A 20,084-nucleotide genomic window follows, 5' to 3' on the forward strand; every position below is an offset into this window, starting at 1 on the left:
CAGGCCCTGCCGCACTGTCTCAGAGCTCAGGAATTACTGTCTCTTACTTCTGTGGCTCATTCTAGGCACCCAGGCTGGGCAGTCGTGGTGTAATGAGAAGAAGCTTTAATTTGAGTTAAGGTTTTAAGGGAGATCTTAAAAAACGATATACACATTATATATAACACCTGTATTGTTTCTGTTTATTGTTTTATTTTCCTGCCTCTTGCCCTAATGAACATCTTACACATACAGTTAAAATCACATTCTATATCATATTCTATCTGGTATTGTTAGAAAATTTGGTTACCATAGATTTGCTAAGATTTTTATACACATTGTAGTAACTACTTTTCAGAGCCTAGTGTTCATGTTTTACTTATTTTGAATGAAATTGTAGTGCCGAAACCAGACTACTACTGCTGTAGTGAAAACATGTTTCAGGGATGCCTGGGTGGTTCAGTCGGTTAAGCATCTGCCTTCTGTTCTGGTCATGATCCCAGGGTCCTGGGATGGAGTCCTGCATTGGGCTCCCTGCTCAGTGGGGAGCCTGCTTCTCCCTCTGCCTGCTGCTCCCCCTGCCTATGCTCTCTCTCTGACAAATAAATAAAATCTTTAAAAAAAAATTTCGTTTTCTCTTTGACTTCTATATTATTAGCAGACTGAAAAGATTTCAAAGGTGTTTCTAAATTTAAATTCTGTAAACAAGGTTTAACATACCGTTGTGAAAACGTAAGTGCGGTCTGTCTAACTGCGGTGTTCCATAAAGCCCTGTGTGTCTTTTTTTATTCTCTAGTGTGGCCAGACCCCGTTGATGATAGCTGCTGAGCAAGGCAATCTGGAAATAGTGAAAGAGTTAATTAAGAATGGAGCTAACTGCAATCTGGAAGATTTGGTATATATTAAAATAATCTACTTATTTGTTGTCTTTTTCTTTTCCTTAACTTTGTTCTTTGTTTTTAAGAAGTGGCTCAGAATTAGTAGATTACAGTTACTCTTTCAGATCTAGCTTAACTTTGCCTAATAATATGCTAAGTCAGTTTTTAAAGGGGTGATGCAGGAGTGAAATTTTTATTTTTATTATTATTATTTTTTTACTATATGCTGGCTAACTGAACATAATAAAAAATGAAAAGAAGTAAAACATTTTTACTTTAAATGAAAAACTTCAGCTCTTCATTTGTAAGTATAGATGGCTCTGGCCGAATAGGAGCACATATGTTTGGGTGCTTGTGGCCTTTCTTTAAAAATCAAGGGCAGTAGTTTTTTCTTTACCGCGTAGTTTCTAAATTTATTGTATGGGATCGCCTTAGATTGATAGCCAGTGAACATGCTCTTAAATCTGATGACAGCCTCTTTATTTCAATTTGTAGTAAGGGTTGCCAGCCACAAGGATTAGCTTTAAGGTTTCGATTGTCATCTTTTTTTTTTTTTTTTTTAAAAACAAAACAAAACAAAACAAAACAACACAGTATGTGATTATACGAGCCGTGAAAAGACTGCGCGAGTGCTCGGGCCCCACAGCTGATGTGCAGAGACATTCTTAACAGAGCCCGTGCTGCAGTGTTATTTTAGAGTGGTTCAGAGTGGGCCAGATCATGTCAGTTTGGTATGATCATTTGGTATGTAAGCCTGAATTTAGTGTTCCTCACTTTGGATTGTTATTTTTGGTATTGAAATGGTGACATTGGTGACTGTGTGTTCAAGGATAACTGGACAGCGCTTATATCGGCATCAAAGGAAGGGCACGTGCACATCGTGGAGGAACTGCTTAAATGTGGGGTTAACCTGGAGCACCGCGACATGGTATGTATGTCAGTTATGATATGTTGTTTAATTCGCTGGAATCTTAACGTAATACATACATCTGCAACATTGTATTTTTGTGTGTGAGGTTATATTATAATAATGCTTTTAGGATTTGGGGCTCGGCATTGATGACTCACAAGAATGTGTGAAAACCCAAGTGATATAATGACCATATTTTAGAATACTCTTAGGCATCATTTTCAGTTTATTTCAGAGTTTAAAATTCAGAAATATTATTAAAAACAACTCATTAACTTTTAGTATATTAGTGTTTTAAAAGCTTTATGAGAGAACGGTTTCTTTAAGAGGAACTTAAAGAGGGACAGTATAGTTAAAAAAATATTTTCAGTTGTTTAAAGTTATAACTTTCAGAGTAATATTTATAAATCTATTTAAAAAATGTGATTGTGTTCAGACATGCCATCTATACACATTACAGGTTTAACAAGAAATGATTCTTAATTATCTTAGTTCTTATGTGTTCCTGGCATCTCCTTAAACGTAAAGATGAAGAAAGAGATCATTTCCAGCTCATTTTTTCTGCAAAATGTTCAGCCTTTTCCAAAGTTAATTTTAACAGTGGAAGAGAGGAAGGAATTGATCTGCCTTGAGGTATAAAATGTGTACTGCTCCGCTGATAATGCTTTATGAAGTGCAGGCGGTCTGAGTTTGTAAGAAACTGCAGGGTTCTACCATCTTGATTATAATTTACACAGTGTGCTTCCCTGTTAATCTTGTATGTATTCTCAAACTGAATGAAGTAGGTGGTATACTTATAGGAAAACACAGAACCATTTATATCCTACTTATTTGTGAAAAGAAGTTAAAGTATATTGCTATAAAAGTTGAGAGAGAAAAGATCATGATGTCAGTAACCTAGGTAGAGGATGGGTCGGTGTGGCAGGTGAGAATAAAATGTGGTGTTCTCATCTTACTGGTATATAACGTAGAAGGGAAATGGGGGGGTTCCTAGTTCTCAATATTTTATTAAAGGCACCAAACCAATTAATCAGGTGAATTAATATTAAGTGTCTATTCTATGCCTGGTCTCTTTATGTGCTTTTTAGCTTCTCTCTGGTTAGCTGACTTCTCAGAACAATCCTCTGGGCTAGGGATTCATCTTGTTCTCAGCGCATATAGTTCAGGAAATTGAAACTGAAAGAAGTACCCTTTGCCCAAAGCAGTCAGGCTGAGTGTTGAACCCAGGTCTGCCTTACTCCAAAGTTTTTTCTCTATTGCTTTTCCACATGTATTAATAGGGAGTTAGGAACCATAGAGTACACATTATGAATGTGTCAAACTTAGTAAGATTTGTACAAAATGATCTTAAGCTTTTTTTAGTTTTTAATATGTTTATTTCCCCTAAGTAATTACCACAGTATCTTTTAACATATTTATGGAGTCTTCATGTTTGGCTTTAAAACACCAAAATTGGGGAAACTGAGGGCTGCGTCTCCCTGAATAGTTAGTGTTGAGGGACCCTAACCTCATAGGACTGGGTGGGTGGTAGTAACGGCTGAGCTGTGAGGGAAGGCAGAGTCCCTTGGACCTGTGCAGGGGAGGAGAGTGACCACCAGGGGTTGTCTTTGGGTCCAGGAAGAACCAGAATATAACATCTCGAAGTCTAGTGGGAATTTTTTTTTCATGTAAGGATTTTTTCTTAAAAGGACCTTTGTGGGTGCTAAACTAAAGGTATTCTAATCTTTTCATTTTGCAAATTCGGGTATAGTTTTCTCCTAGATTCTTGCATAGGGTGACATTATACAAATTAAAAGGAGAGCATGATAGTCAAACAATTCTGGGCAGGCATTTTAAAGATTAAAATGTTGGTGTATGTAAGACTTTATAACAAATGCCAGGCTCTATAATTTGACCTAAATTAATTGTCAGCCTTTCCTAGTCTTTGATGACCTTAACCCTTTTGAAGATTACTCCTCTGGCATTTTTATTTTTTATTTTTTGCTTTTTATTTTATTTTATTTAGATTTTTTTTTTTAAAAGATTTTATTTATTTATTCGACAGACAGAGATCACAGGTAGGCATAGAGGCAGGCAGAGAGAGAAAGAGAGAGTGAGAAACAGGCTTCCCGCTGAGCAGAGAGCCTGATGTGGGGCTCGATCCCAGGACCCTGGGATCAGACCTGAGCTGAAGGCAGAGGCTTTAACCCACTGAGCCACCCAGGCGCCCCATAGATTTTGTTTATTAGAGAGAGAGAGAGGAGTGCATGCATGAGAGCGGGGGGAGGGGCACAGGGAGAGGGAGAAGCGGACTGTCCACTGAGCAGGGAGCCCCATGTGGGGCTTGATCTCAGGACCCCAAGATCATGACCTGAGCCACCCAGGGACCCCTCCTCTGGCATTTTTAGGATGTCTCTCAGTTTAGATTGTTTGATGTGTCTCACGATGAGGTTGGGATTGTGCTCTGCTGGGTAGGATAGCACAGAGATGGTGTTCTCTTCTCAGCGCACCACATGTAGGTACATAACAGCAGGCCTGTCGCTGGTGAGGTTAACCTTGATCTCTTGGTTAAGGTAGTATCTGCCAGATTTCTTCACTGTAAGCTTACTATTTCCCCCTTTGTAATTACTAAGCATTTTGGAGAAGATACTTTGAAATTATACAGATGTCCTGCTTTTGAGTGAACTTTCATTTGTTATTTTACCATCTGCCAATATATCTTGCATGCAGAGTTATTAGTGTGGTGTTATAATGGTGATTTTTCTACTTCCCTCATTCCCTATATATACATTGATTAATTCGAATTCTTCTGTGAGGAAGAGTTCTTTCTCTTTCCATGTCTCTATGGATCTGTATGTTAGATCTATAGATACATGTACTCTGATGAATATTTATTTTATTATTTGGGTTATAATTTAGTTCTGTGCTTACTTTCCTGCTCGGGTTGTTCCAACTTTGGCCACTGGGAGCTTCTGTGCCCTTTTGAGATGTCCTGCCCTATCCTTTGTTTTTAAGCCCTTATTTTCTGGCATCCCATACTTCAGGCCCAGGTTTATCTTGTATTTTATCTGTCTTATTTTCCTAATTATCAGCTCTGGAATTAATCAGTTTTCCAAGGAATCATGGTTTCTTTTATTGGAAAATGTTATTGAGAAGCCAGTATCTTGGTTTAGGTGTTAGGTGTTAGGTTAGGTGAGCTTATTGTTACGGGGGTGTCACTACCTATAGTCCTTCTCAATGGGTAAACATAGAAAATACATGTCTGTATACTAACTCTTAAATATACATGCATCTATTTCTATATTTGTGTGTGTATTTTTAAAGAGACCAGGTTGATACTGCAAACCAATTTGTTATCATCTTTTCCCTTTCCTTAATTTGTAACTCTTTTCTGATGGTGAGAAACTGGGCTCTATTATCTACACAACATATTTACTTATTTGTTTAACTCTAGTATACATATAAAGCAGTTCCAGAATTGCTAATCAATACTCTGAGAGAAACAGATTTACCTACTAGGTACAGTGTTTGTGTTCAGTTCTTTAACATTACAGTATCCAGTCAAAATACTGCTTTCCAAAGTTACCCAGGGTTAGCATCTAAGTAGTTCTGTGATTATGTGATTCATTTGTGATATAGTTAGATGCATTTGGCCCAGTCTGTATTCAATTTTTTCTTTCCGTATTCTGGTTGATTTTTACATTTGCATACAGTTAAGTTCACTCCTTTGGTGTATAGCTCTGTGGCTTTTGACAAGCACATACTGTCTATGTCTCCCGCCACGTTCCGTATAGAGCGGTTCCACCCCTCAGCGGCACTCCTACCTGCTCCTTTATAATTGTCGCCTCTACCCACTTCTCAACCATTTCGAACCACTGATCTGTTTTCTCTTTCTACAGTTGTGCCTTTTTCCGATCAGGGCAAGTATTTTTTTAATCTCCATTTTAGTGATGATGAAAGAGACTGAGAAGGATTAAGTGATTTATATTGTCAAAACGGAATGTGGGTTAAATGCTGGTTTAAAAAAAACCAAAACATTTATTTCTTCATATAATTTGATGACATTGGTCTTTTTTACTGAACTGCATTATAGCTGAAGAGAAAATTGCTTAAAATAAAAAAGAAAAGAAAAGAAAATTGCTCCTGTAGTTAGAAAATAAAATATCACGCTGATCATTCACACTTGGTGAATTCACCCTGAAAATCGTGATCTGCAGATGTCTGCCTTAGCATCCTCTCTTTTTTAGCAGAGGTGCTGTACTGATCTGGGATTTATAGGATGTGTTTAAATGCAGCAGTTGAATGTGATTGCTAGAAATCCTCTCTAGAAAAAAAAAAAACTAGACTCATGCAAAAATATCTAGGGACATAGAAAGCATTTCAAAGAAAAAATTTTTAAACAGCCAAAATAAATCTTGGAAATTTGAAAAATCTAACATGAATGTTCTCTATTTTAGTTTCCATGATATAGTCAACATTTGGAGTAATCACTTACGGAATTAAGAGATTTAACTTATTTCAGATACTATTTGTTTTTTGGGGAGTTTGGGATTTAAAACTACATAGTAGTGTCTTAATACACAATGGTTTTATATAGAAATATTCAAAGAAGGAACTTCATTAATGGCATTTTTGTGCTTGGCACAAAATGACAAAGTTTTCTCTCTCCCCAACTCTTTTGTCCTTAGGGAGGATGGACAGCACTTATGTGGGCATGTTACAAAGGCCGGACCGACGTGGCGGAGTTGCTTCTTTCTCATGGTGCCAATCCGAGTGTCACTGGTTTGGTAAGCATTTACAAAAATTTCACTCTAATATAAGTGGTAAGTTCTCTTAGGTAATACTTAAGGCTGGTTATATTTTAGACTTTATATTAGATAGAAATTAGCTAGATCTTACTAAAAATAATAATGCAGGATATGATTTCAAATCACAGTGAGAATTTTTTTCTCAAGATAAGCTTATTTCTCAGTTTTTGTCAACAAAACGGTAACTCTTAGAGCTTAAATGTTAATTATAACTATATAACCTTTCAGAAGGAGATTTTGAAATCTCTGTGTCATATTGCCTGTTTTCTGTGGGTATGCATTCTTACTCTAAGTTTATTTAAGGAAAAGGGGTGTTTACCAGATACCCATGCCATTTCTCCATACATCTCTTTACATGATAATACATGCCTTACTACTCTGCTCGATCTCACACTGCAGGTTGAAGAGATTATCCTTCTGAGAGGGGATATCCTTTTTTACTGTATACATATGTCAGATAATCATGTTGTAAACTTTAAATATCTTGTGATTTTATTTGTCAGTTATACTCAATAAAGCTGAAAAAAGGAGAAACTTAATTCAGGTTAATAGAAGGATTACGTAAGTTAGTGGAAGGATTATATTATACCTTTCTCTTACTAGTCTTTCCTGTTGGCTAGATAATCATATTAAATGTATTAATCTGTAAAAATAAATGTGTTCATAATATACATATATATTTAAGGTTGAGTGCATCTTATTAGCTGATAATGTCTTATGAGTATTACATGTTTTTTTAAAGTGGAGAATGATCTGTAACTTAATTTCTAAAAATATTACTTTGTGTTACTCCCTTTATTACTTACTTTTCTTAGCAAATGTTTGTTGTAAATATCCACCTAAAGGATTTTTCTTTCCCTCCCTCCCTTGCATCCTCCCTCCTCATCTCCTATTCTGTGTGCCTACTTCCCCCCTACCTGTCTCCCAGCAGTACAGTGTTTACCCAATCATTTGGGCAGCAGGGAGAGGCCATGCAGATATAGTGCATCTTTTGCTGCAAAATGGGGCTAAAGTCAACTGCTCTGATAAGGTAGGTCAGCAGGATCTTTCCAGGTTCCAGTCTGTATTATGTGCACTCAGTGTGTCTAAATGCAAGGTTTTTCACGTGATCTCATGAGACTCTGCTGGCTAATATTCTATTGATACATGTTAATGTATTTTATATAGACAGATGGGTGGATCCTGTACACGTATTACCTACTAAGTGTCCCTCCTTTTTTTTTTTTTTTTTAACATCACGTTCATCATTCTCTGGAGAATAGGGAAGATTCCATCTATTTTCATTATTTGCAGTTTTCTCTTTTAACTCTTACTCCTGCCTTCAGGAGGAAGGTAGCTGCTTTCCCTGGATGCTTGCCAGATCGATCTTTCTGAAACTCAGGTTTAGTTCTCTCTCTCTCATGCTCAAAGGCTGGAGACATCAGTCCCGGGTATGATGTGTGAAGACAGCCCTTGGCTCCCTTTCTGCCCTTTCTCCTGCCTTCTGAACCCTAAAACTGCTTTGCTGCTCGACTGCCAATGGGTACAGGTGCCTGGATTCAGCTGGTTTTAGCCCTTCATGCCTTTGCATGTGCTCTTTCAGTGCGGAGAGCCTCTCCTCCTCATCTGCTTTACTTTCTGTCTATCCTGCACCCGGAGCTCATTTCCATTCGCTTCAGAATATTTCCCAGAATTTTGTTCTATTCACTTTTTAAATCCTTAATATTCATCCTAAACACTTAATGAGTATATAATTAGAACTTGACACCCTGTGGGTAACTGTAATCTTTTCAAATTAATAACAGTTCAGTGAAATATAGGAAAATAGCCAATAATTAGACATTTTTGATAATTGGAATATATTCTCAGCATAAATTTAAGTAAAATAGTATTGCTTAATCTGATGGGAACGTTGGGAATCATCCTTATGTTAATCTGAGTGGTGCTTGTATGGATAAATACATGTGTAGAAAACCCAAGTAGTACATTTAAGATAGATGTTTTTTATTTTATTTATTTATATTTTAGATTTTATTTATTTGAAAGTGGTGGGTGGGGAGGGGCAGAGGAAGAGGAAGAAGAAGACTCCCTGCCAAGCGTGGAGCCTCACCCACAGGGCTCAGTCCTAGGACGCTGAGATCATGACCTGAGCCAAAGTTAGGTGGTTAACCAACTGAGACACCCAGGTGCCCCTAGATTGATGTATTTTATATACTTTATGTAGGCTATGCTCATTTTTTATAAAAGTATTACCTAAAATAATAGGTTAACAAGGACTCTAAAGAGACTATTAGAAATATTTATAATATGGCATTTAAAAATACTGTATTTTGGGACAATTCAGTAATCCAGAATGGCTGTCTCTTTTTTTTTTCTTCTTCTCACATTCTTGTTTAAATTCTAGTTAGTTGAGATACGTTCGTTAGGTTACTCCTTTCTGCCTGTGGACGCCGCCGAGTAAGCATCGTTAAAGTCTCCCCTCCCACCGCCGTCATGTCTAAGTCAGAGTCTCCCAAAGAGCCTGAACAGCTGCGGAAGCTCTTCATCGGAGGTCTGAGCTTTGAAACAACCGATGAGAGTCTGAGGAGCCATTTTGAGCAATGGGGAACACTTACGGACTGTGTGGTAATGAGAGATCCGAACACCAAGCGCTCCAGAGGCTTTGGGTTTGTCACCTATGCCACTGTGGAGGAGGTGGATGCAGCCATGAATGCAAGGCCACACAAGGTGGATGGAAGAGTTGTGGAACCAAAGAGGGCTATCTCAAGAGAAGATTCTCAAAGACCTGGTGCCCACTTAACTGTGAAAAAGATTTTTGTTGGTGGCATTAAAGAAGACACTGAAGAACATCATCTAAGAGATTATTTCGAACAGTATGGGAAAATCGAAGTGATTGAGATCATGACTGACCGAGGCAGTGGCAAAAAGAGGGGTTTTGCTTTTGTAACATTTGATGACCATGATTCTGTAGACAAGATTGTCATTCAAAAATGCCATACTGTGAATGGCCACAACTGTGAAGTAAGGAAAGCGCTCTCTAAGCAAGAGATGGCTAGTGCTTCATCCAGCCAAAGAGGTCGAAGTGGTTCTGGAAACTTTGGTGGTGGTCGTGGAGGTGGTTTTGGTGGGAATGACAACTTTGGTCGCGGAGGAAACTTCAGTGGTCGAGGTGGCTTTGGGCAGTCGAGGTGGTGGTGGATATGGTGGCAGTGGGGATGGCTATAACGGATTTGGTAATGATGGTGGTTATGGAGGAGGCGGCCCTGGTTACTCTGGAGGAAGCAGAGGCTATGGAAGTGGTGGACAGGGTTATGGAAACCAGGGCAGTGGCTATGGCGGGAGTGGCAGCTATGACAGCTATAACAACGGAGGAGGCGGAGGCGGCTATGGCGGTGGTAGTGGAAGCAACTTTGGAGATGGCGGAAGCTCTAATGATTTTGGCGATTACAACCATCCGTCCTCAAATTCTGGACCCATGAAAGGAGGCAATCTTGGAGGCGGAAGCTCTGGCCCTTATGGTGGTGGAGGCCGATACTTCGCCAAACCACGAAACCAAGGTGGCTATGGTGGTTCCAGCAGCAGCAGCAGCTATGGCAGTGGCAGAAGGTTTTAATTCCTGCCAGGAAACAAAGCTTAGCAGGAGAGGAGAGCCAGAGACGTGACAGGGAAGCTACCGGTTACGACAGATTTGTGAACTCAGCCAAGCACAGTGGTGGCAGGGCCTCGCTGCTACAAAGAAGACATGTTTTAGACAATACTCATGTGTATGGGCAAAAAAACTCGAGGACTGTATTTGTGACTAATTGTATAACAGGTTATTTTAGTTTCTGTTCTGTGGAAAGTGTAAAGCATTCCAACAAAGGGTTTTAATGTAGATTTTTTTTTTTTTTTTTTGCACCCATGCTGTTGATTGCTAAATGTAATAGTCTGATCATGACGCTGAATAAATGTGTCTTTTTTTTAAATGTGCTGTGTAAAGTTAGTCTACTCTGAAGCCATCTTGGTATACTACCCCAACAGTGTGAAGTTAGAATTCCTTCAGGGTGATGCCAGGTTCCATTCAAAATTTATTTGCAAACTGCTTGGGCACAGAAGCCATTGTCTCCACAAACCTTGGTGTAGTTGAACTGACAGTTAATGTGTTGTGACCTGGAGTTCACCATTAAAAGGTCACCCAAGCAAAGTCCTGGAGTTTATTTGGTTATTAATATGATTGTTGGCACATCCTATGCAATATATCTAAATTGAATTATGGTATCAGATAAAATTATAGATGGGATTAAAGCTTGTGTATCATCCATTATCATGTGTAATCAATAAACGATTTAATATTCTCTTGAAAAAAAAAATTCTAGTTAGTTAACATACAATGCAATGTTGGTTTCAGGAGTAGAATTCAGTGATTCATCACTTAACATACAACACCTGTGCTCATCAAGATTGGCTGTCTTTTTTTCAGATTAGTGAGGTTTTATTTTATGTCCAAAGTGGATATGGTTCTCTCTGTTGATGTTTCTGATTTGACACTTTAGTATGATGGTGAAATCTTTGATTTCTCTTTCTGGCCTACTGAAAAATGCTTTATGTGACCTGGCATTCACGGCCCCTCCAGAATCAGGTATTATGCTACCTAGTCTGTCACACTGACATTTCGAGAAAAGTTTAGTACTACTGTGTGCAGTACTCTGTATCTGTACTAAACACAGAAGATAGAAAAACAAAGTTCCTTGGTCATACTTGCCACATTTCAAGTGCTCAACAGCTATATGAGACCAGTGGCTCCTGTATTGGCCAGTGCAAAATTAGAAAGCATTTCCATCAGCATAGAACTTTTTGTTAAAGCTGTTACAGAAAGGAGGCATTTATTACATGTTTATTTCAGTCTGTAGTCTCATGTAGTTAAAGATCACCATGGGTATTCATACATCTCTTGATTACCAGACTCCTCAAAGACACAACATTGCTTTTATGCATAATGTGCATTCTCTCATGTTTTTTGGATCACATTCCAGGCGAAGGTGCTTTTAAGTGCAGTTTTTAGGGAAGTTTATTTTGTCAAGTTTATAGAGGCTGATTTGGGGGTGGTCGTTAAGAGCACAGACTGAAGCAGGCTTTGGGGTCATGGGTCTCACTCTACCTCTTGGTACCTTTGTGACTTGAAGCCTGTAATTAATTTCTCAGGGCGTCATTTGCTGTCGGTCAAAATGTGATATTTCAAATTATCCTTATTCTTATGATAAGGATTACATGAGTTAACCCATGTAAAGTAGTTAGAATTATATTTGTCATTTGGTTCTTAATGTTTTTGCTTGTAGTCAGACTGTTGGACTTTAAATTTATTTCACAAGGTGCAGGAAGCAATGAAAGCTTATTGAAGATTAGAGGCTGTATGACTTTATGATGGAAAAATTGCCACTAATTATAAAAGCTAAAGTTGGTTAAAAGAAGTTTCATATACTGGTTAATCATCGCTTCAGGAGAAAAAAACTGGGGAAAATATGGCTTATCTAGGATTAAAGTTATAATTTGTATAAACAGTAATTTAAGAATACTCAATATGATTTTTATTGAATTTATGTTGAGAAAGTTTCTTTTATCATAGTTCTAATGATAATTATACATTTTTAATTGTATTTTTGTAGTATGGAACTACCCCTCTTGTTTGGGCTGCACGGAAGGGTCATTTGGAGTGTGTTAAGCATTTATTGGCCATGGGAGCTGATGTTGATCAAGAAGGAGCTGTAAGTATCTTTTCTATTTAATAAACCCTCGTAATAGAGATTGTTTTTAGTTTTAAGGGAGAGAATGTTTTTTCTTAGTATATGTCTAGAACATTTTCCCTAAAGTTCTTAAGTGATACTTAGAAAAACAAGCATTTTTTTTCTATTATCCTGAAAAATATATTGTGTTCTAGGTAGTATGTACTATAAATATATGCTTTTAAGGATCTCTTGCTAGTGCATGTAAATTGTGGGAAGCTAAAACTATAAAGAATATCTTACAGTCATCTTACTATTGATTGAATCAGTATTGAAATACTCTTGAGAGCTTGTTTGGAGGTTCTAGTAGGGGAGCGCAGCTACTCGTATACCCTTGACCGAAGAACGGTCCTCTCCTCTATCGGGGAAGGTCGTCCTCTTCGACCGAGCGTGCAGCTTCGGGAGGGACGCACATGGAGCGGTGAGGGAGGAAGGGGACACCCGCCTAGCCAGCCAGATCAGCCGAATCAACCCTGGCGATCAATGGGGTGACAGATGTCGCAGCCAGATCGCCCTCACATCCAGTATTGAAATACTCTTAAATCAAATAGTTTGAAATACTATTAATTATGGGAAAAAGTTATGCTCTGTTAAAATACCTTTTCCTTAAATCGCTTCTTGGCCTTTTGGCTAAGATCAAGTGAAAATACCGTTTCCTTAAGATTTTAAAATAATATTGTAATTTTTTGGATATTTTTAGCTGTGACTTATTTTCCTCTCCAGTAGATTTAAAAATTTCAAAAATCAGCAGTCAAAACCTAGAAAGCTTAAAAATTGGTTCACTACATCCTACCAAGTAGCAGTTACTAATTCCTTATTGAGCACGCACTGTGCACGCAGCCAAATGTGCTGGTACTGGAGAAGCCTAGTGGATGGCTTTTCCCTTGAACTTGTGAAAGTATAGTTAAAGGAAATGATATTGATGCATAAGAAATTATTAATACAGAGTATTCTTTGTAAAATTAAATATTATGTGAGATGGATCATGAAGTATTGAGAAGGGTACTACCAGACCTCTGGCTGCTTTGTAACAAAAGTGGATTCTGAATCACACTTGGCTTAATATCAGCCGTTCCTCCTATTTTCCATATTGGCAGAAGCTCCTAATTGCTGACCTTAATGGAGTATATAATATTTTTAGTGTTGTGTGGAGGAGGAGTTTGATTTTTAGATAGCCATGAAATTCATACCTTTCACTTTCCTTTTTTCTGGACAGTTTATCAAGAGGATAAGTGGCTTATTTCTGTGATTTTTGAGACTCTTTCAGGATTTTAAAAATTTATATTATTTTAATATGTTAGAGAATTATGACTCAGTTTGGGGAGCTGATTTATGACTGGGATATTTCAATAAGGAAATTATATGACATTTTAACATAGATCAGTTTCTTAGGAAGCGACTTTAATACTTCTTTTGGTAATGAGTCAGGTTCTTCTGTTGGGTGATTTATTGTTATAAATTAGATGTGTAGCTTTTTTTTTTTTTAATATTTTATTTATTTTAGAGAGAGCATGCAAGCAGAGTAGGGGCAGAGGGGGAGAGAGAGAAAAAAAAAATTCTCAACCAGACTCCCCGATCCTGAGATCATGACCTGAACTGAAATCAAGAGTTGGCCACTTAGCCAACTGAGCCGCCCAAGTACCCCAGATGTGCATCTCTTAAAAGAACCACTAAGAATGAGATCATTTTTGAAAATGTAGTTTCTAGATCACTGTGAAACTACAAAATGTAGTTTCTAGATTCACAGTGATCTAGATCTTATATCATATCATATATGATATGATATATATAATCATATCATACATTATATATCATATATATGATAGTATATATTATCATATATACATGATAATATATACTTATTATATAATATATTATACTTTATTGAAATATCCTATAGCTGTTAATTCATTGTTTTACTTCAGTTTTTCCTACAGATTTTTATTATGAATAATTCTTTGATTGACCTTTTTTTGGATTATTTAACTTAGAATGGGTTTCATTTTGAATCATCCCATCTCATCTCATCATATTAGTGAGAGGGTCTGCTCACTGTCAGCAAATCCAATTTCAGATTATCGTTTGAAGAGTTGAAGAGTCTTAACTGTCCTCTTGACTCAAGAAAATTAATATATCTTCAGAAACAGAAAATAGGTTTCCTAGCTGGCTTTGGTATGTGACTGGTTATTTATTTATTTTTTTATTAAAGATTTTTATTTATTTGTTAGAGAAAGAGAGAGAGAGAGAGAGAGATACAGAGTGCGAGCACAGGCAGACAGAGTGGCAGGCTAGAGGCAGAGGGAGAAGCAGGCTCACTGCCGAGGAAGGAGCCCGATGTGGGACTCGATCCCAGGACGCTGGGATCATGACCTGAGCCGAAGGCAGCCGCTTAACCAACTGAGCCACCCAGGCGTCCCGTGACTGGTTATTTTTATTGGCATTTCATGATTAAAAAATCACTATTAATAGTTTTATGACTGTGGCATAAATCATATGTTTTCTAGATTATGCTGATTTCTTGGGCTTGTTTTTGTTTTTTAGAATTCAATGACTGCATTGATTGTGGCAGTGAAAGGAGGCTACACACAGTCAGTAAAAGAAATTTTGAAGAGGAATCCAAATGTAAATTTAACAGATAAGGATGGAAATACAGCTTTGATGATTGCATCAAAGGAGGGACATACAGAGATTGTACAGGATCTCCTTGATGCTGGAACATACGTGAACATACCTGATAGGGTAGGTTACTTATTTGAAGTTCATCTTCTGGTGGTAACAGGATGAAAGATTACATTAACTTCACACACCTTTCAGGATTCTTTGTGTATGCCCTACATTTATTTTAATAAAAGATGAATTTTATTTCTCTCTCTAAAACTAAGAAGTTACAATATATTCAATCTTTGTGAAGGGTGCTCTTTTTAATCTTTGTCAAGTAATACCGTTACTGAAAATGTCACATGTATTATTAGTCTGTAACTGTCCTTGATATCTCTGACTGTAGTGTTCGGTGTTCATGGCTGGTGTTACTCACTTTCCTAAGGCTTCAGCTACACTTAAAATTTTCAAAATAGTGCCTCTTGCTCTAATCTTTTCTCAGAGCTCTACACTTGTATTTTCAACTTTACTTGAACTGTCTGCTTGCATGTCTGATGGGCTGTAAGAGATACAGCAAGGCTGATACCTTGTTTGGTTCATCCTAACCCTGCTTTTCCTACAGTCTTCTCCAGTGGCTGGCATCACCATTCACCCAGTCGTTAAAGCCCTAAGTTCTACACATTGGCCTTGATTTATTTTCCCTACCTGCCACATCTAATTTTTCAGCAAGTCCCATCGGCTCTACCTCCAGAACACATGTTGTATCTGTCTACTTCCCTTCCCCTGTTCTAATAGGTTGTTGCCATACTAACTTTTTTCCTTTCTAGAACATACTGATCTTGTTGCTGCTTTGGGACCTCAGCACCAGCTATGTTCTGTTGGGAATGCTGATCTTCGTAATCACTATGTGGCTGTCTCCTCCTTGTCATTCTGACCTCAGCTTAAGTATGAGCTCTTCAGAAAGATCTACAGTGACCCAATCAAAAGTCACTTTCCAGTCACTTTCTATGTCATCACCATATTTTTATTTGCATGCCATTTGTCTAATTTTTTGTTTGTGTTTATTGTATGTTGTCTGTCTGTCTCCTCTAGACTGTCAGTTCTTCTAGAGCTGAGAACATGTCTTTCTTGTTTCCCAGTACCTAGAACGGTACATGGCATGTAGTAAGCAATGAGATTTATAACCTTTTATTAACTTACTACTCTGGCACCACATTAATGCTAACATTCTCAAATAAAATTGGTTTGCTTTGGTTTTGTTTCTGCTTTTAATGTAGTAGTTAAGATACTACACAGGGTGCTGAATTCATTAATCCTCAAGGACTTGCCTCTTGATTTATTGAGGCCCACTAAGGATTGAGATAAGCCGTATCTCATGGACTTACCCACTCAAATTACTACAACTGATTTGTAATTTAGAGTAAAAATAAGTTATGCCCATTGCCAAAATGGCATTTTGCATTTGAAATAGTAGGAAGATATATTTAATAATGATTTTTACTTGGTAAATACAGTTTTAGGGCAAAGAGATGTCTTTATGAGGTAATAAACTTCATCTAATCCTTGTCTGGGGGGATGAGCCGGTCTTATGCACTGCTAGCTTATAGTGCCAGATTGCCTAGACTGTGGAGACTAGTCTGAGAACTACCCTCTCCCTTAGTAAAATGTGGTTATAAACTCACTGACAGCCCTACCCCTACAACTCCCTTTTTTACAATCCATGGCTTTCGTCAGATAGGATTATTCTAGTGGTTTTGTATTATGTGATTTCTGAATGTTCATTTGGTTCTTTGACAGCTCTGGTGTCATTTAATTTAATTTACATTTAAAATGGGAGGTTGGTCACCTTCAAATAGTATGGCTTATTGTTCTGGGTAACTCTTCTTTCTAAACTTTTGTCGTGGAATTTCAGAAATTCCTCATTTTGAGGTATAACCTGTCTCTTACTCTAAGGCTAATAATGTCTGGTATTAATGTTAGTTAACTAAAACTTTTCTGTTATTTTGAGATACTCTTTTTCCCAAAAAATTTGCAGAGAAGTATCTGTTAATATACGATTAACTTCAAAACAGCGTTTATTTGTTCTTATTATCAGTTTATCCTTTTTTTTCTCTTTTGTCTTTTTAGAGTGGGGATACTGTGTTGATCGGTGCTGTCAGAGGTGGCCACGTGGAAATTGTCCGAGCACTTCTCCAGAAGTACGCTGATATAGACATTAGAGGACAGGTGTGTGCATCCCGTGCTGCGGTCCTCTTTGCGCACAGTTTACACGTTGACTGATGACCGTGCCAATCTTCTGATTGTTCTCTGGAGATGACTTAGTAGATCCCGCCTATATGAATTTTCACTACCATTATTACAGAATTTCTCTATTAATGTCATGTTAGATGACAGTAGAGCATGTTCAAAGCTCGTAGTTTTCAAATACGCCTCTCTTACTAGTGTATAAATACATTCAGTCCTGAAATGAGTAGTTCATGCTACTGAGACAGTTGCTGATACTTTGAATGTGTCCAATTTATTTATTTTCTTTAATATTTTTCCTCTGTTTTGTCTTCTTCACCCAGATGTTGTTTTTCCATCCTTGCTGTTTTATCTTTCTTCTTCTTCCCTATTCTGCTTGCCTTTCCAAGGACACCTTGATAGTGACTGTGGACCTTAAGGCAGTCATAGCTCACAGAGCTACAAAGCTTATTAGTATTAGGTAGACCTCCCCTAAACTTGTGAATATATCCAATATTTCAGCAGCTTTAGGTTAAAAATCTGTACTTAATAGTCCATTTTGTTGTTGGACAGCCTACATTTCTTGGATTTGTATCCAAATCTATTTTTGAATCAAACTAATAAATATTATGCCAGATGCTATGAGGGACTTAACATGAAACCCTTGGTTGTAAGAAATAAGTATTTTAGTTAGGGAGTTTTTACTTTGTTTTACGTTTATTTTTGTGTTTTTATGTAAACAAAGAGTGATGCCTTTAGGTATGAGATGGTATATGATTGATTGCCTAGTGAACTTACTAATGTAAGAGTCTTGAGGTGGAAAAAGAAGGCATTTAGGAAGGCTTTTGAGAGAAGGTCGAATTTGAGCAAAGTTTGAAAGACTGGTTGGATTTAGACAGAGAAAAAGGATGGCTGGTATTTCGGGCAAGGATAGTGGAATAATAAGATGAGGAAATTCAAGAAAACGGGCACATGAAAGACTGTACTCCTCAGCTGGTGAAAAGGTCAGGCTGGTGGGGTGGTGGGGGGCGGCAGGGAACATGGCGTGGGAGACAGAGACGGAGTAGAAAGGGGGGCAGGGCTGGGGAGGTCTGAGGGCCAGGCTCGGAGTGTTGGGAAGCTACTGCACGTTGTTGAGGTGGGGAACTCTGCCAGGGAAAATCGTGTTGGGAGACTTGGTGGGGCAGCCTCAGAAAGTCAGTGACTGTCTTTGGCATTAAAATCGTAGTTTCACTGAAAGATGGTAACTGCATCTCCTATTTAGAGTTTATTTAATTCCTTTTTGTCTGTCAGTCCTGTTTTCCTATGTTGGAGTCACTTTGTTTTGTTCTCTAGCTCTCCTTCCAGGGTCAGTTGGATCTCTTCGGTTTCTGAGCTAGATGGGATTTTAAAGCATCAGATCCGCAGTGGTGTACGGACGCGGGGTGCGGGGAGGAAGAAAGCAAAACGTGGGAAAACCAGTTCCCCAGTTCACCGTTTGTTTGTGTGGTACATTCTCATGCATTATCTTTTGGAACAATTGGGCAGATGAAAAGCCAAGGGTCAGAATATTTGACTTGTTCAAGGATGAGCTCCGGTATTGACAGCTTCCGGTGCACGGCCCAGAAATCTGACCACATTAACAGAAGCACACTTGACCTTATCAAGTGTGTGAGGTTGCTGCTTTGTACATCAAGTAATATGTTTTCTTAGGCTTCTTTCATAAAGAATTTCTCAAGAGTCAATCCAAGATAGAATAAGGGTTAATACTATTTCCTGTTTTTTGGTAAGATCTATTAATACTTTCTGGCAGAAATGTTAAAAATCATGTTTCATGTTTACAAATAGCAGTTTCTGATACTGTATTTGAAATGAAGTGATTGTTGATTTTTTTCTATTATATAGGACAACAAAACTGCTTTGTATTGGGCTGTAGAGAAAGGAAATGCAACAATGGTGAGAGATATCTTACAGTGCAATCCTGACACCGAGATATGCACAAAGGTATCAAGAACATTTCTGTTCTAGCAATATCCAGTGCCGAATATTAGTACTGCTTATTTTTTTTAGTTGTTTTTGTTTCATATTAGAATTATACTGATTTTACTGGTAATGATCTGTATTAAATTGAGGAACAATTTTGTATCCTTTCAAAAGTTATTCATAGGAAAATATAGTGTGTAATTTGTTATGGTGATTAAATACTTTCCAAAAATGTAGTATCACCTATTCATAAATTATGGACAGGTCATTTTTTCAGATCTTTGGTACTCTTATTTGGAATGCAGAACACATTTCCTTTTAAAAGACCAATGTGAGTGGTTCTTGGTTCCCCAAACCCATCACTTTAGTCTATTTTGCTCAAATCATGTGAAAAAACATAAAACTTACATAAGACTTTAGTAATTGTATTTTGGCCTTATGCATAATAGTTTTCTGTGGGGAAAGTGTACTTGGAATCAGTATATTTGGATTGAACTGGCAGGAATTCTTTTTTTTTTTTTTTTTTTTAAAGATTTTATTTATTTGACAGAGAGAGAGATCACAAGTGGTCAGAGAGGCAGGCAGAGAGAGAGAGGGGGAAGCAGGCTCCCTGCTGAGCAGAGAGCCTGATGTGGGGCTCGATCCCAAGACCCTGAGACCATGACCTGAGTGAAGGCAGAGGCTTAATCCCCTGAGCCACCCAGGCACCCAGAATTGGCAGGAATTCTCAATGAATAAACAGACTCGTGGAGTCACCCCTACGATACTCCTGTTTTATCTGCTGGAAATTGTTACCAGCATCTTTCTATACTATGGTAGCTTTAGTGCCCTAGGGCAGAAAGTTTTCTGGGATACTTTTTCGTGTGAGGGTGACTCATTGATAATATATATATATATATTTTTTTTAAACTAATGTATCAGCCACTGTGACCATTTGGGGGTTCTGATCAGGTTTCTGTCTTCTAATTCAGTGCTGAATTATATATCCCTTAATTTGATTTTGAAAAGC

General features: G+C 37.8%; 1 protein-coding gene and 1 pseudogene across 14 annotated transcripts in view; both read left to right on the plus strand.

Moving 5' to 3' along the window:
• The window catches only part of KIDINS220 (kinase D interacting substrate 220), a 97,343-nt gene that overhangs the window by 12,604 nt on the left and 64,655 nt on the right, over nt 1–20,084 (plus strand). For 8 of the 14 annotated variants that reach the window (XM_045084910.1, XM_045084912.1, XM_004745749.3 and 5 more), the window contains exons 3-10: nt 776–874; nt 1,687–1,785; nt 6,435–6,533; nt 7,483–7,584; nt 12,176–12,274; nt 14,834–15,031; nt 17,018–17,116; nt 18,998–19,096. In XM_045084910.1, the coding sequence (XP_044940845.1) occupies nt 776–874; nt 1,687–1,785; nt 6,435–6,533; nt 7,483–7,584; nt 12,176–12,274; nt 14,834–15,031; nt 17,018–17,116; nt 18,998–19,096 (894 nt within the window). Of the gene's footprint in view, nt 1–775; nt 875–1,460; nt 1,602–1,686; nt 1,786–6,434; nt 6,534–7,482; nt 7,585–12,175; nt 12,275–14,833; nt 15,032–17,017; nt 17,117–18,997; nt 19,097–20,084 lie in introns of those variants that run through there. The other 6 variants (XM_045084911.1, XM_045084913.1, XM_004745750.3 and 3 more) reach the window with 2 other exon arrangements.
• LOC123393315 lies at nt 8,931–10,294 on the plus strand (annotated as a pseudogene).

Source organism: Mustela putorius, unplaced genomic scaffold (genome assembly GCF_011764305.1).
Source record: "Mustela putorius furo isolate JIRA1106 unplaced genomic scaffold, ASM1176430v1.1 tig00000813_pilon_pilon_pilon, whole genome shotgun sequence".
In the NCBI taxonomy this organism is placed as follows: Eukaryota; Metazoa; Chordata; class Mammalia; order Carnivora; family Mustelidae; genus Mustela; species Mustela putorius.